At 36.2% G+C, this 15,462-nt stretch overlaps 1 protein-coding gene across 1 annotated transcript; it reads left to right on the forward strand.

Annotated features, from left to right (window-relative positions):
* Positions 1 to 742: 742 nt before the first annotated feature.
* On the forward strand, positions 743 to 13,470 carry ZNF527 (zinc finger protein 527). The gene is made up of 5 exons (XM_082862559.1): positions 743 to 820; positions 1,841 to 1,915; positions 3,258 to 3,384; positions 4,016 to 4,111; positions 11,344 to 13,470. Exons 2-5 carry the CDS (start codon positions 1,883 to 1,885, stop codon positions 12,915 to 12,917), a joined length of 1,830 nt encoding a protein of 609 aa, XP_082718685.1. The 5' UTR covers positions 743 to 820; positions 1,841 to 1,882; the 3' UTR covers positions 12,918 to 13,470.
* The last annotated feature ends 1,992 nt before the right edge of the window (positions 13,471 to 15,462 follow it).

The raw sequence follows: 15,462 nt of genomic DNA on the forward strand, positions 1-15,462 counted from the left end.
GGGAGGAAAGCCCAACTTGAAAGCCCAGTCTTCCTCTCCTTAGGCCATGGAGTTTGAGATTTTAGGTTTGTCCTTGTCAAAACTCTTCCATGTTTGGTGCTGAGAGAGGCTGATCCATGGCTCTTTTACTCACATACCAAGTGAACTAAGTGTTTGGTTCTGACTTCACGTAATAAAGAAAAATGCTCTCATTTCCATTTCAACTGTGTGTGTAAAATCTAAGTGGCAATAAGGGTGGCACTTCTCTATGCCAGGAGTTGGCTCAAGCAATCTTGACAGTGAGGAAAGGTTCTGACAGTTGGGTTGATTTGCCCAAGGTCACGTAGCCAATGAGGAAAGGAATGGAGAGTCAGTGTGTGTCTGGGAGTCTATATAAAGCACAAGTCTTTCACAGCACCTTTCAGTGACTGATGGTTCATCTCAAACTTGAAAAGTATTATTCAAATGATACACAGCGATTTGAAACAGCAATTTAAAAGCTATTTTTTTTATGCAGGTGCTACTTAGAGCTCCCAGGTGCTGAGAAGACTTCACTGATTCTCCTTTTGGGTTGCAAAGGCTTTTATAAACAAATTCAAGCTGCATTACACTAAGGAAATAATTTTCTTACAGATTGAGTTGGTTAGTGCAGAGTAGCCCAGAATTAGGGGGTTGTATATCTTAAATTCTAAGTCAAACACAACTATCTTTGTTTTCAGAGTGAAGAAATGTTGGCTCTGAGAAGACAAGGAACTTGTTTCAGGCTGTGCAGTTTCTTGTTGGTTTGGTATTGAAATTTGTCAATGTTTGCCTCAGGCTGAATTTCTGTGGAGTAATAGAGGTAACACCTGCCACCTCCGAATATGCTTCGCTGAAAAACATATAGCATTGATTTCTCAGGTTATGCTGAATATTTCCCATACAAACATTGTGATCTCTTGCAAGAGGACCAGTTTTTGAGCCACACTGCAGTTTGACTCTTATGACTTTGAGTTAGCTGTTTAAGCTTTTTGAACCTCAATTTCACTTGGTGGTAAAATGGGGATAATAATACCTACCTTTGCAGTTTTGTGAAGATTAAATAAGATAATGACATACACAACATGTGTAACATTGCTATTTATATTACAGGAGCCACAGTAAGATTTATTTATTTGTTTATCAAATATGTTTTTAGCACTTACAGTGGTTCTGGCATTATTCTAGCACTAGAGATATACCAGTGAACCCTACACATCCTGGCTGTCTTAAATCTTATACTGTTGTTTGGGAAGACAACAGTTAACAGAAAAAAAAAAGTAACATGTCCAATGATGTTAAATGCTAAGAAGAAAAATAAATCAAGATAAGGAAAAATAATAACTGGGAGGGAGATTCCCTTTAGGTAGAATAGGGAGGTCCCTCCAATGTTGTTAACAATTGAGCACAGATAAGAATGAAGAAAGGGAATGTGTCGTGTCCAGGCAGAAGGAAAAGCCAAGGCCACAGCCTTGAAAAAGGAGTGTGGACAATGGTTGAGGAACTATAAGGAAATCTGTATGCCTGGAGTAGGGTGAATAAGGGGGAGAAGAGTGGGAAATGAGGTCTAAGGGGCAGCCAGGGCTAGATCATAAATTGTCTTATTGGTGATAGGATGGACTTTAGATTTTGTTGAGTTCAGGCTGTGTGTCCTTAATATCAGTCAGGAGTTCAGGGGTTAAGTTCAGCTTTGGCCTTTTTTCTCAGATCTTGGAACAGGGTAGGGCTGGTCCATGTAAAGAAACTAGAGACCATAAAGGGGCAAAAAACTCTGTGAGTCTCAGATCAGCAACATAGGGCTGCTCTGCCATTTTTTTTTTCTTGTTTAACTCTCCCTTCTCAGGACTTTGTTCTCCAAAAGAGAAAATTGAAGAAGGAAGGAAGAATGGCTGTTGGACTATGTAAATCCATGTCCCAGGTAAGCTGATGTTTTCACTTTGTTTCCAGAAATTCCACATCATTTTTCAGGACTTTGGGACCTCAGAGAGAGTCACAAGTAGCCCAGTGAGCACACTCTTCACTTCTCTCTCTCCACTATTTGTTCATATAATCCTTCTACAAAACATTTAGTTGCTATTTTTACTCAGTGTTGTGCTTAAATGTATGATGGAACAGAACTTTTCCTCTTTAGATGAATCACGATTTGTTGTGTTGGAGATGAATGCAAGTGAAATAAAGGATGGACTGTGATTATCAAATAGGGAGGTCAAGGATGGTTTTTCTGAGAAAGTGACAGTTGAGCAAAGAAAAACCTGAGTGAAAGTAGGGAGTAAGTTTTGTGGAGATCTGGGAAGAGCTTTAAAAAAGTAGAAGGAATAGCAAGTACAAAGTTACTGTGTTGGGAGCATGTTTGATGTGTTCCAGGGATAGCAATAAGCCAGTATCCTCAGACAGAAATGTGCACTGTGAGATTAGAGCAGTAGCTGGGAACCAAATTATGCAGGCCCTAAAAAGTCATGACCAGAACTTTGACTTTTGTTCTAAAGGTGAAGGAGAACCGTTGGGGTATTTGTGATGTGATTTGATTTATGTTTTAAAAGGAAAATAAATAGCAGAGAAGTAACAGTGGAAGCAGGGAGGCCAGTCAGGAGACTGCTGCAATAATCCAGGTGGGAGGTGATAGCTTCCTGGACCATGGTGGTGGCATTGGAGCTGGTGAGATTCTGGGTGTATATTGGAGATATAAAATATGGGATTTGATCAGGGATTGGTTGTGGAGTATGAGAGGAAGAAAGAAATCATGAATGACTACAAAGATTTTTGACCTGGGCAATTGTGTAAATGGTCATGCCATTTACTGAGATGGGAAGACAGGGTGGGATGAGATAAGAATCAAGAATTGAGTTCTAGATATATTAAATTCGAGAGACCTGTTGGATATCCAAGTAAAGTATTGATTATATATCTAGAGTTCAGGACTGGAGATGTGAATTTGAGAGTCATTAGTGTATTTAAAGCCATGGGACAGGATGAGATTATCTTGAGGGTAGGATTGTGGCGAATGTAGATAGGAAAGAAGTCCAAGGACTGAGCTTAAGGCATTCAATATAAGAGGCTGACAAGAAGAGGAGGAACCAGCAAAAGAGACTAAGAGGGACTGATGTAGAAGGAAAACCAGGAGAGTGTGGGTCCCGTGAGTCAATAGTAGAAAGCATTTCAAGGAGATGATCAACTGAGTTAAATTCTTCTGAGAGAGACTGAGGAAGATGCTAGGACCATATGGGAGTACTTGGCAAACAGCATTTTTTTTAAAATTTCAGGGTTTGGTGACCTTCAGGGATGTGGCTCTAAATTTTTCCCAAGAGGAGTGGGAATGGCTGGACTCATCTCAGAAGGATTTGTACAGAGATGTCATGTTGGAGAACTACAGGAACTTGGTATGGCTTGGTAAGGATATGTATTCCCCATAATTCAAATCTTCCCTATGAGGTGTTTATGCTTCCTCCATTGGGAATATCTAGGGCATCTTAAATGCTTAGCTGGATTTCTACTTCATGTTCCCAGGAAATTATTCAAAGTAGTTTCATAGAGTTATAAATGAGTATAGTTCCCTTTGCTCTAGAATGATGGTTTGGGATAGCAGCATTAGTATGGCGTGGAAATTTTTTTAATTGCAAATTATGGGGTCCCACTATAGGCCTACAGAATCTGGGAATAGGCCTAATAGTCTGGGTTTTAATGAACCCTCCAAGTGGTTCTGATACCCATTAAAATTTGAGAACCACTGTGGCTTCTGATTCAGTAGGTCTGGTTGGGGCAGCCTGAGAATTTGCATTTCTAGTAAGTTCCTAGGTGATGGTTCTTCTGCTCTAGTACTTTGAGAACTGCTGCTATGAAAGAAGCTTTGTCTGTCTCATTCTCCATTCAAGCATCTTTCCATTCTCTGGCCCTTCCTCTAATGTCCTTTCTTGCCTAATGACCAAGAGATTGAGTCTGAGTCTGGAACAGCAATAGCAAGTTGATTTGTTTATCTATCTGTCTGTCTTGCTGGCTCTCATTTTTCTTCTCCTGTAAACAGGACTTTCCATTTCTAAGCCCAACATGATCTCCTTATTGGAGCAAGGGAAGGATCCTTGCATGGTGGAGAGAGAGATGTCAGATGGTCAATATGCAGGTGAGTGACGGGGAACAGGGAGGGCTGTTGTAAGGTGACAGCACAAGTGGTCATAAGAAGACTGCCCTGCATTTGAGGAGGCTGTCCTGGGCTTCAGGGGGTCATTTCCTCTCTATTTCTATCAAGTTATATTCTCAATAATATTTCTACCTATACCCTGAATCTTGTTCCTTTTAAGTTCTTCTTTCCCCTTTATTGATAGAGTTATATACATTTCTAGATTTCTTTTTAGAGTTTTAATTTTATCAAAGTTATTATCAAAGTTATGCATGCACATTGGTCGAAGAGACAATTTGTTTTATAAGGCTTATTCCTTTAAAAAAGGAGGTCTCTTGCCCGCTTCCCAGTTTCCCTCTCCCTAGAGGGATCCACTTTCTTTACTTTGGCAGCTTCTTTTGGTGTCTCCTTCACGTCTCTAATAAATATGTTTATGTTGCTATTTCCTGATTGTTTTTTTCAGGTTTAGTCCTCATCCAATATCTTCATTAAGAAAATAAGAATTTAGTACTTTCTTATCCTGAATCCAACATGTGTGTGAGCATGCACGCGCACACACACAATTTCTGTCTTCCTATCTCACTGATATCGTAATTTGTAAAGTTTTAGTTTTTTAATTGAAGTGTAGTTGCTTTACCACGTTGTGCCAATCTCTGCTGTACAGCAAAGTGACTCAGTTATACACATATGGACATTCTTTTTTTTTAATATTCTTTTCCATTATGGTTTATCACAGGATATTGAATATAGTTCTCTGTGCTATAAGTAGGACCTTGTTGTTTATCCATCCTATATGTAATAGTTTACATCTGCTAATCCCACACTCCCAGTTCTTCCCTCCCCCACCCCCTCCCTCTTGGCAACCACAAGTCTGTTCTCTATGTCTATGAGTCTGTTTCTGTTTTGTAGGTAGGTTCATTTGTGCCATATTTTTAGATTCCATATATAAGTGATATAATATGGTATTTGTCTTTCTCTTTATGACTTATTATGGTAATCTCTTAGTTGCATCCATGTTGCTGCAAATAACATTATTTCATTCTTTTTATGGCTGTGTAGTATTCCATTTTGTGTGTGTGTGTGTGTGTGTGTGTGTGTGTGTGTGTACCACATCTTCTTTATCCTTTCATCTGTAGATGGACATTTAGGTTGTTTCCATGTCTTGGCTATTGTGAATAGTGCTTCTATGAATATAAGGGTGCATTTATCTTTTTGAATTATAGTTTTGTCCAGGTATATGCTCAAGAATGGGATTGCTCAATCATATGGTAATTCTATTTTTAGTTTTCTGAGGAACCTCCATACTGTTTTCCATAGTGGCTGCACCAACTTACATTCCCACCAGCAGTGTAGGAGGGTTCCCTTTTCTCCACACCTTCTCCAGCATTTGTTATTTGTAGACTTTTTAATCATGGCCATTCTGACTGTTGTGAGGTGGTACCTCACTGTAGTTTTGATTTGCATTTCTCTAATAATTAGTGATGTTGAGCATCTTTTCATGGGCCTGCTTGCCATCTGTATGTCTTCTTTGGAGAAATGTCTATTAAGGTCTTCTGCCCATTTTTTGATTGAGTTGTTTGTTTTTTTGTTGTTGAATTGCATGAGCTGTTTGTATATTTTGGAGATTAAGCCCTTGTCGCATCATTTGCAAACATTTTCTCCCATTCCATAGGTTGTCTTTTGGGTTTTTTTTAATGGTTTCCTTTGCTGTGCAAAAGCTTGTAAGTTTGATTAGGTCCCATACCAATATCTTAATTTTTATTGAACCACTGTTCAGCGTTTACATTATTATGGCTATTAAGTGCTAGTCGTCGCTGTGCTGTGCATAAACCAAGGTTACTTTTTCTGTACTTTTTCTTTTTCTTGGCATTAATAATTATCTGGGGTTTTGTCTATTTTTTTTCCTTAGTTTTCTATATACATATTCCTAACTCAATTCTTAACTCCCGATCAATTGTTTAAATCTCTTAAGACACTCAGACACATTAGGTTATCTATTGATTTTACCTTCTTGGAGAAATCTCTCCAGAGTCTTCAGATATGCTTCACTCTAGACAAATGGCTCATTACATTTGCTTGCATTATATTTGGGTTTATCTAACGTTTTCTCATGATTAGATTGAGGTAGTGCATTTTTGAAAAGAGTGCCACAGAAATAATGTTGTATCCTTCGCAGTGAGTGCATCATACCAAAGGATTGATAATATTGATATATCTTATTATCAGTGATGTTAATTTTCATCACTTGGTGAAGGTGGTATCTGCCTGGTTTCTCCATTGTAAAGTTACTATTTTTCTATTTATAATTAATAAATATTTGGGGAAGATACTTGATACTATTCAGTTTCTTCTGAAACTTTTGCCCACTAATTTTAGCATCCACAGCCCTGTTGGATCTTGTCTGCAACAGTTACCGCTGTTGTGGTATTGACCTAATGTTGACATTTTTATTTCCTTCTTTTATTTACACATATTAACTAGGATTGTTCTGTCTGGAAAAGCTGTTTCATCTCTCCCATTTGTTTATATATTAAAATATTTCTTCATATTTATGGAATGAAGGGGTTTTTTTTCCTATGAGTTAAAACTACTGTATCATTATTTTGTTGCTCAAAGTGTTCCAGCTTTGACCATTTAGATCTTCTTCAAGTTGGTTCCTATGACCTTTTAACATGCCCCACTTCATGGTTCCAGGTGTTCCAGGTTCATCTTGTTTTCCTTTCCCCAGCCTTGAATCAACCACTTCTCCAAGGAGCCCTGGTTCCTTTTATTGGGAAATGATGTTTAGAAACCAAGGTCTGGGTACTAGGTGTACTTATTGCTACTGGAAGTGATTTCTTCTAGGCCCTCACAGCAGACTGAGCTGGAAAATATATGTATGTATACCAACACACACTTTTAGACAGACACACACTTTTATATTTATTTCTGTCTTTATTTTTTAATACATTAAATTATTGGTTTATATTGATACCTTGATTTTAGTCCTACCCTCCACAGGGTTTATCATAGCCTTTCTCCTTTACTTATTTGTAATTTCTTCTTCTGACAGTGAGAAGCAATGTATTTAACTATTTCCTCCATTTAAGTGTACACACAAAGTAGTTTCAGAATTTCTAACCTATTCCTCTGTGAGAAATAAATTTACTAAGTAGATTACATTATTTGTATTTAGGTACAAATGTACTTTTTTAGTCTTAAGTATTCAGTCAAAAACTATTTTCCAGAGTTACTTAGGTTAGTTCTTCTAGGTTCATTTGTTTCTGTTGATTCCTACTACATCCTGGTTGATTTTACTTTTTTTTTTTTTTTTTGTATCTGAAACATTACTATGCTCCTAAGAATCAGACCTTTACAAGAATGTATCCTCAGAAAAGTGTCGCTCCCTCCTCATCCTTACTGTCTTGTTTCTGTTCCCTACTTCTTCCTGCCCCTTTCTTACCCACCCCTTGTAGATCACCAGTCTTTATTTTCAGGTTTGTCCTTTTTATGTTTCTTTTGCACAAATGAGCAGATATACCTGTAGATTTGCATTTGCTCTTTTCACTTAGCTATAACGACATGGTTTGAACTGCGAGGGTCCACTTATATGCGAATTTTTTCAATAAATACTTACTACACGATCCGAGGTAGGTTGAATCCATGGATGCTGAACTGCAGATTCGGAGGGCTGACTGTAAAGTTATACCCATAGCCCCTGCATTGTTCGGGGGTCAGCTGTACAGGAAATCACTCCATATGGGTTCATGGAGAGCGTCCTCATTTTTCTGACAGCTGCAGAATACTCCATTCTGTGGATGTTATGGTAATTTATTGAATATTCTATAATGTGTGTGAACATTGAGGATGTTTGCAGTAGTTTACAATTACAGACAATGCTGCCATAAATAACCTTGAAAATATGTATGTTCCTGTTGTTGAGGCTTTATTTTCAGGGTTGTTTTGTAGATGTAGGATTGCTAAGTAAGTGCATATGTAGTTTAGGAATTGCCAAATTCCTCCCCAAAAATGTTGTACCTGTCTGCTTTTTTTGTATTAGTTTCTTATGGCTGCTGTAACAAATTACCACAAATTTAGTGGCTGAAAACAACACAAAAATATTATCATACAGCTCTGGATCCAGGTCAGAAGTTCAAAATGGGTCTTACAGGGCTAAAATCAAGATGTTGGCAGCCTGCCTTCCTTCTGAAGGCCCTCAGGGAGAATCTGTTTCTTGCCTTTTTATGCTTTCTTTAGGGCCTTTATCATCTGTTTATTTTCAACTTTGTAAAATCACCTTGTTTTAAACGTGAGCTTTTTATGCAGTATATAATTGAGTTTTGCTTTGTGAACCAGTCTGGATATCATTTCAATTTAATAGGTGAAAGTCCAACCATGTTTTTAATATGTTTGGGCTTAATTCTGTACATTGTTTTGTGTTATATTTTCTGATTTTTACAGTTTTTGAAAAAGACTTTAACTTGTCTGTTTTCCTAGGCCTTATTTTGGTCGTGTAATACTATAGTTTTTATAATAATTAGAAAGATTCTTCTTCCGTTCTAGAGCCTTCACGGTTATAGTGCTCTGTTTCTTTAGACAGTATTTATTCCTTCTATTACTTGATTGGTCAGCTTTAAAAACTAGCCTTTGATTTTTTTACCTGTTACAGATGTGTCAATAAGTAGCCTTATTATACTCCCCACCTTGTTTTCCCAAATTTTGTTACTTGTATGCTTTTTACATTGTCCAGGCATATTATATTTACATGCTCTTGTGTCACATTTATCCCAACCTTCCCTTTTGTCTTAATTCTGTAGTTATATATATTTAGTGTTTTCCATTAGGTCATTTTGCTGAAATTTCTCTGGACATCTCTGGATTGGCTGAAATCTGCTCTCTAGCAGTTTCCTCAAAAAGAGTTCATGCAAACAATGTCCCCCTAAGCTCTACCTTGTTCATAATTGGCCATTCTTTCCTTAAGTTGCTTATAGCATAGTATTGGTGTTAAATGTTGTTACAAAGAAGTCTGATGCCAGCTTGATATTTTCCCTTTATGTATAAGTGTTTTTATATTTTGTTCTGATCTCCTAGATGGGTACAGGTTAGGGTATGGCTACGGGTTAGGGTTAGGGTACGGGTTAGGATATGGTTTATGGTTAGGGTACGGGTTATGGTTAGGGTATCGGTTAGGGTTAGGGTATGGGTTAGGGTTAGTGTACACTTTAGGGTTAGGGTATTTATTAAACCTCTCCCATCTCCAGATACCACTTAGCATGTAAAGGTATATTATTCGGGGTCCAGCCATGGAGAAGACTTTATACACTAGGATAAGAGAAAGAACACACACATTATAAAGAAATCACATTAGGATTTTGTTTCAAACCTGTACATTAAAACACTAGTGCTTAGGAAATCTAATGGAGGCAGAAGCAGTAAAGGGTAGTTTTATGGGAATAACATCACAGATTTTCTGTAGAATACACAGATTTTGACTGGTTAGAAAGTCAAGGAGGAATGCTTTTGTTCTGAAGACATAAACCCTCTTCTAAACTGAGCTGTTATTGGAAGTTAGAAATTTTTTGTTACTGTTGTATTGCTTTGTGTTTTCATGATTATTCTGCTTGCATCTCCCTTGTTAAACCTTTGATTTGGGGAAGAGTGCCATTACTGGAAATGATTTTACAGAATTATTCTCAAAAACAAAAGGAAATGGTTCTCACCTAAATATTAAGCAATAATCTCTATACTGGTGTACTAACAGAATTATGATTCAGGGATAATAATTCTATGAAATGTAATTAAACACACAATATATTTTTTTCTTTTAAATTTCCATTGTTACTTTTTTAAAGTACAGTTGTAATTCAAATTCTTTGTAACAAGTGAAATTTAAAAAGATTAAAGGAAAAGATAATATTTTACCATTACTTGCCATTCTTTCCCACTCCCTGAAACGACCAGCATAAATGTGTAGCTTTCTTATTTTATCCAGGTGTTCTATACATCTGGAACATCATGTTTCTCACTGTATAAAAACAGATTTAGCTCTCACTTTTTTTTTTGTTTGTTTGTTTTGTTTTTTGCGATACGCAGGCCTCTCACTGTTGTGGCCTCTCCTGTTGCAGAGCACAGGCTCCGGACGCACAGGCTCAGCAGCCATGGCTCACGGGCCTAACCTTTCATTTTAAAGTCATTTTATCAGGACGTGTTTTAGCCTTGACCATTTTGGGTCACTTTTTCCTGGTAGATATGTTCTCTATCAGGATGGAGAGTCAAGTTTTTATTTCTGGAAATATTTTTTTCTTTTTTTACTGATGAAGTTAAAAATATAGGAAAGTATAGATAATAATATAATAATATAGTAAAGGATTTCCTATTGATGAACAATTTTTGTATTTCTGAATTGCATACTTCATCATGTGTATTATTTATTTAATATACTGCTTGATTCAATTTTTAATATTTAAGAATTTTGCCTGTTATCCATGAGATTGGTCTGATATAAGAACAGTAAAATAGATCAGTGGAACAGTGAAGAATGTACAAGAATACACCCATGTATATATGAGAATTTAGTATTAGATAAAGGTAGTTTTTCAAATTAGTGGTGTAAAAAGATTTTCTTAAAAGTTATGGATAATATTTGTATAATATTGGGTTTTGGAAAGTCTTTCTTAGAATGACATAAAGGCCAGGCTCTATAATGAAAAAATTGGAAGATTTGAGTTCATACAAATTTTTTAAAAATTTTATCAGAAGCATTATAAATCAAGATGACGTGACAATAAAATTATCAATGAAGATGACATGTGATTTGAGGGAGAAAAATGCTCAAAAGCCTTAATGTCTTAAATTTATAATGACTTCTATAAACCACTTAAAAGAAATGCCAATGTAATTAAAATATATGCAAAGTACCTGAATAAGGAATTCACCAAAGAAGAAACCACAAAATATATAAAAGGTACATAAATATATATGAAAATGCTCAATTTTATAATCATAGAATTGCAAATTAAAACAATAATGAGGTACTCTTTACTTGTAAGGGCAAATCTTTTTAGAATGATGTTAGTGTGAATGGGTTCGAAGACATATTTCATGTTGCTGACAGGAATGTAAATTGATAAAAAAAAGTCAGAACCATGACTTTCTCCCCTCTTTCCTCCAAGTAAATTCTTTAATTTCTTCTATAACAGTTTTCTTTCTCCTTGGAAGGGTAAAAAGGAGACATTTGCTTTCTTGATATTTTTCAGAATGGGACTCTTTGTATGAAATCAAGGCATTATCTCCAAAATGGTACATTGATGAAGAGGAAATATCCCAGGGGATGATAATGGAAAGACTTACAAGTTATGGCCTTGAATCCTCCAGTTTCAGAGAAGCCTGGAAATATAAGGGTGAATATGAGCAGCATCAGGGAAATCAGGAGAGTCATTTCAGGCAAGTGACAACTCTTAAGGAAATCTCTGCCATGAAAAGAGACAATGAATATAATAATTCTGAGATAAATGTTCTCTTGAACTCAGTACTTTTAACACAGCAGAGAGTTCCCACAGTAGAACAAGTACATAAATTTGATATTTATGATAAAATGTTCCCCCCAAATTCAGTTCTAACTGAACATAAAGGACTACATGCTGAGAAGGAATCTTTGATAGGTAATGAATGTGAAGAATTCAACCAGAATACATACCTTAGTAAAGATGCAGAAATTCCTCCTGGGGAGAAACATTACAAAAGTAATGATTTTTCAGATCTCTTAAGTTTCCACTCATTACTTACTCAACATCACACAACTCATCTTGGAAAATTATCCCATGGATACGTTGAATGTGGTGCTGCCTTTAGCTGTTATTCGTTCTTTACTCAACCTCAGAGAATTCACAGTAGAGAGAAACCATATGCATGCAATGACTGTGGAAAAGCCTTTAGCCATGACTTCTTTCTCAGTGAGCATCAGAGAGCTCATACTGGGGAGAAACCATATGAATGTAAGGAATGTAACAAAGCTTTCAGACAGAGTGCACACCTTGCTCAACATCAGAGAATTCACACTGGAGAGAAACCCTTTGCATGCAATGAATGTGGGAAGGCCTTTAGCCGTTATGCCTTCCTTGTGGAACATCAGAGAATTCACACAGGAGAGAAACCATATGAATGTAAGGAATGTAACAAAGCCTTCAGACAGAGTGCACACCTTAATCAACATCAGAGAATTCACACTGGAGAGAAACCCTATGAATGTAATCAATGTGGAAAAGCCTTCAGCAGACGCATAGCCCTTACTCTGCATCAAAGAATTCACACAGGAGAGAAACCCTTTAAATGTAATGAATGTGGAAAGACCTTTGGCTATCGCTCACACCTTAATCAACATCAGAGAATTCACACTGGTGAAAAGCCCTATGAGTGCATCAAATGTGGGAAGTTTTTTAGGACTGACTCACAACTTAATCGACATCATAGAATTCATACTGGAGAGAGACCTTTTGAATGCAGTAAATGTGGGAAAGCCTTCAGTGATGCTTTAGTTCTAATTCATCATAAGAGAAGTCATGCAGGAGAGAAACCCTATGAATGTAACAAATGTGGGAAGGCCTTCAGTTGTGGCTCATACCTTAATCAACATCAGAGAATTCATACTGGAGAGAAACCTTATGAATGTAGTGAATGTGGGAAGGCTTTCCATCAGATCTTGTCCCTTAGGCTACACCAGAGAATTCATGCTGGAGAAAAACCCTATAACTGTAATGAATGTGGGAACAATTTTAGCTGTGCTTCAGCTCTTCGACGACATCAGAAAATTCATAATAGAGAAGCTCTCTGATTATGTATAACAAGTATAAGAAAGAAAACATTTAGTCACCATTCAGTCCTTATTAAATAAATATCAGTGAGTTCTTCAGTTAGTAATTCTATGAATGTAGTACCTATGGAGAAGCCTTCAGTTCATGAGCATCCCTTATTTGAAATAGCCTGAGTAGTAGACATCTGTTACTTTTGGATCTGTTCTGTACCCTATTTGAGACTTATCTCACCCTCAATGCATATCATTCTGATGAAATTGTTTAATCAGGAAGAGCAGTAGATTGGTCATAGGCAGGCCAATTATTTTCTTCAACCTCATGATAGGTAAGGGATTTACAAATGGCCCTGTCTAGACCAGTAGAGTCCTAGGGGGTCATTGTTATGGGTAGTAAGAAAAGATTTTTTTTTCCCCACCCCAGAATTGCAAGTTTCAAGGATTTAGTAAGGTTAAAAACTCACCAGTAGCCTTTTTGCCACCACATGAAGAAAGCCTTCCCAAGATAAATCTAACACAAAGGAAAACTGAGGTCAGAGACAGAAATCTGAGGATGTTGTTTGATCTTCTGGATCCAATCATGTCTGAAGTTTACACCATCTTTTACTTTTTCATTTTTGTGATCCAATAAATTTTCTTTTTTCTGCTTCTGTTAATTTGACTTGGGTTTTTGCCTCTTGGAATCAGAGTCCTGACTCATACACCCCATGTTGGCTACACATGTGAGAAAGCCTTAATCTTTTATATGGCATAATTGTTTATCCTGAGGATAAGCCTCATAACAAGTATATGAAAGTTAAATACACAGCCTTCATAAAGCTGAAAGAATTGTTACATTTTATTTGTTGATAAAAACTAATTTAGTATTCATTAGTCTGTTTCACAATAAGGAAGAATTTTTAAAAATTCACTTAGTGAAACTTATTACCAGGCTTTCTCATAGGGAATTAAAATCATTTGTGGCAGTGACTCACTATAGACCTTTAAAGAAAGATTGGCCAGCTAAGAGAATAATGGATCCATCAGTTTAATGAATGGCTCTTCATCTTAAAGGAATTATTTGATTTTCTACTTTCAGCGTGGGTTTAAACATACCATGTGATAGAATAAGATAGAATTGTAAATGAGATCTTTTGTGGGTGGGTTGTAAACTTGGTTTAAGAAGTTTATAGATAACTTCTTTGGAACGAGACATATTAGACAAGACATTGCTGGCAGACAAAAAGAATGAGCCATTTTCAACTAATGGTTAAAGTAAAGCAGTTGGAGCCTAAAATTTTTAGAGTATAACTCATTACTATTCAGAGTAATGAGGAACAGGAGGGTGTGGGGCAGTATATTCCTGTTTTATCTGAGTGTATATACGAAGGTAAACTTTAATATGGAGACGTTGCCACTTTGAACAGTTAGAACCAGTTATAATCTTGGGCATTGTCTGGAGAGCATCTATAAAAACAGATCAGGACAAATGAATTATGAAAAAGTGAAGGAGTTACATGTGTATATATGTGCGTGGAGCAAAACAATGACTACTAATATAATTTCTTTAATAGTCAATTTATACTTATATCTAATAAAAATCTAAAAATTATTTTTCTTAAATATTAAGACAAATTCCCTTTGAACAACTTAAATTACAGACCTAGTATAATTGAATACTTCAAACCTTGAGCAGAAACAAATATAATGGTTTTAAAACACTGCCAAACTTGCATTATATCTAATCTAAAATATATTAATAATCGTAAGCTAAATTCATGTAATCATCCCTTTATTCTCATATTTTCTGGAGGTATAGGAACACTTATTTGAATATGTTCTAAGGGTTTAGTTATAACTTACATCAGAAAGCTCCTCAGGATTACTCTGAACTTACTAAGCTTAAAGGAAAAAAAATAATGACTCAGACCAGTGATGAGTCTGAGTTGTTCACTAAATGATTCTTGATCTAAGTATGGCACCTGATTTTTTCCTCCAAGGTGATATAAACCCAAGCCACTGATTCTGTTTTTACAGTTAAACTTCACTTCTAATGTTGATAAAATCTGTTACACCCATGCCTTTAGCACAGGTGTTTGTACTTTACAATCTGATGTTTCTCCTCATAATGAGTTACCTAAATTTTGTTTATCTGCAACTATACAATCCATTGTCTTATTGTAATATATTGACTTGATCTTTTAGCATTATAACTCATGCTTTATTAGTATGTTATAGATATTAGGACCAGCTAGAGATTTCCTATCCTAAGAGATAAGAGTTTGAGTCTGTTTAGTTAATTATCTTTAGGACATGAACTAATCCATTTAGGACTCACTGGTTAAACCTTTTCCACTTGGTTGAGTGTGATCAATGGCAATGAATTTTTGGATTTCTTTTTTAATCTGGTTATTGTGCTGAACGTATCTTTCTGCCTTGTTACAGTTTATGCAGTTTTTGCTTGTCATATAGAAGAGTTTTCTTTATTTACTCTTGCTTAAGTAGAAGGTTTGTATTTGTGTGTTTATGTGTATGTGTTTTGTTTAAAATTTTTGTATTGAGCACCTACTCTGTTGCAGGCTTTGTTCTA

This window comes from Leucopleurus acutus (genome assembly GCF_964270905.1).
Source record: "Leucopleurus acutus genome assembly, chromosome: 20".
Lineage (NCBI taxonomy): Eukaryota > Metazoa > Chordata > Mammalia > Artiodactyla > Delphinidae > Leucopleurus > Leucopleurus acutus.

Bases quoted from the DNA above. Each gene is read 5' to 3' on its own strand.
- ZNF527 (XM_082862559.1), top strand. From the start codon at position 1,883: ATGGCTGTTGGACTATGTAAATCCATGTCCCAG. The intron at 1,916-3,257 runs GTAAGCTGATGT...TTAAAATTTCAG, and splicing joins TATGTAAATCCATGTCCCAG to GGTTTGGTGACCTTCAGGGA. The intron at 4,112-11,343 runs GTGAGTGACGGG...GATATTTTTCAG, and splicing joins GTCAGATGGTCAATATGCAG to AATGGGACTCTTTGTATGAA.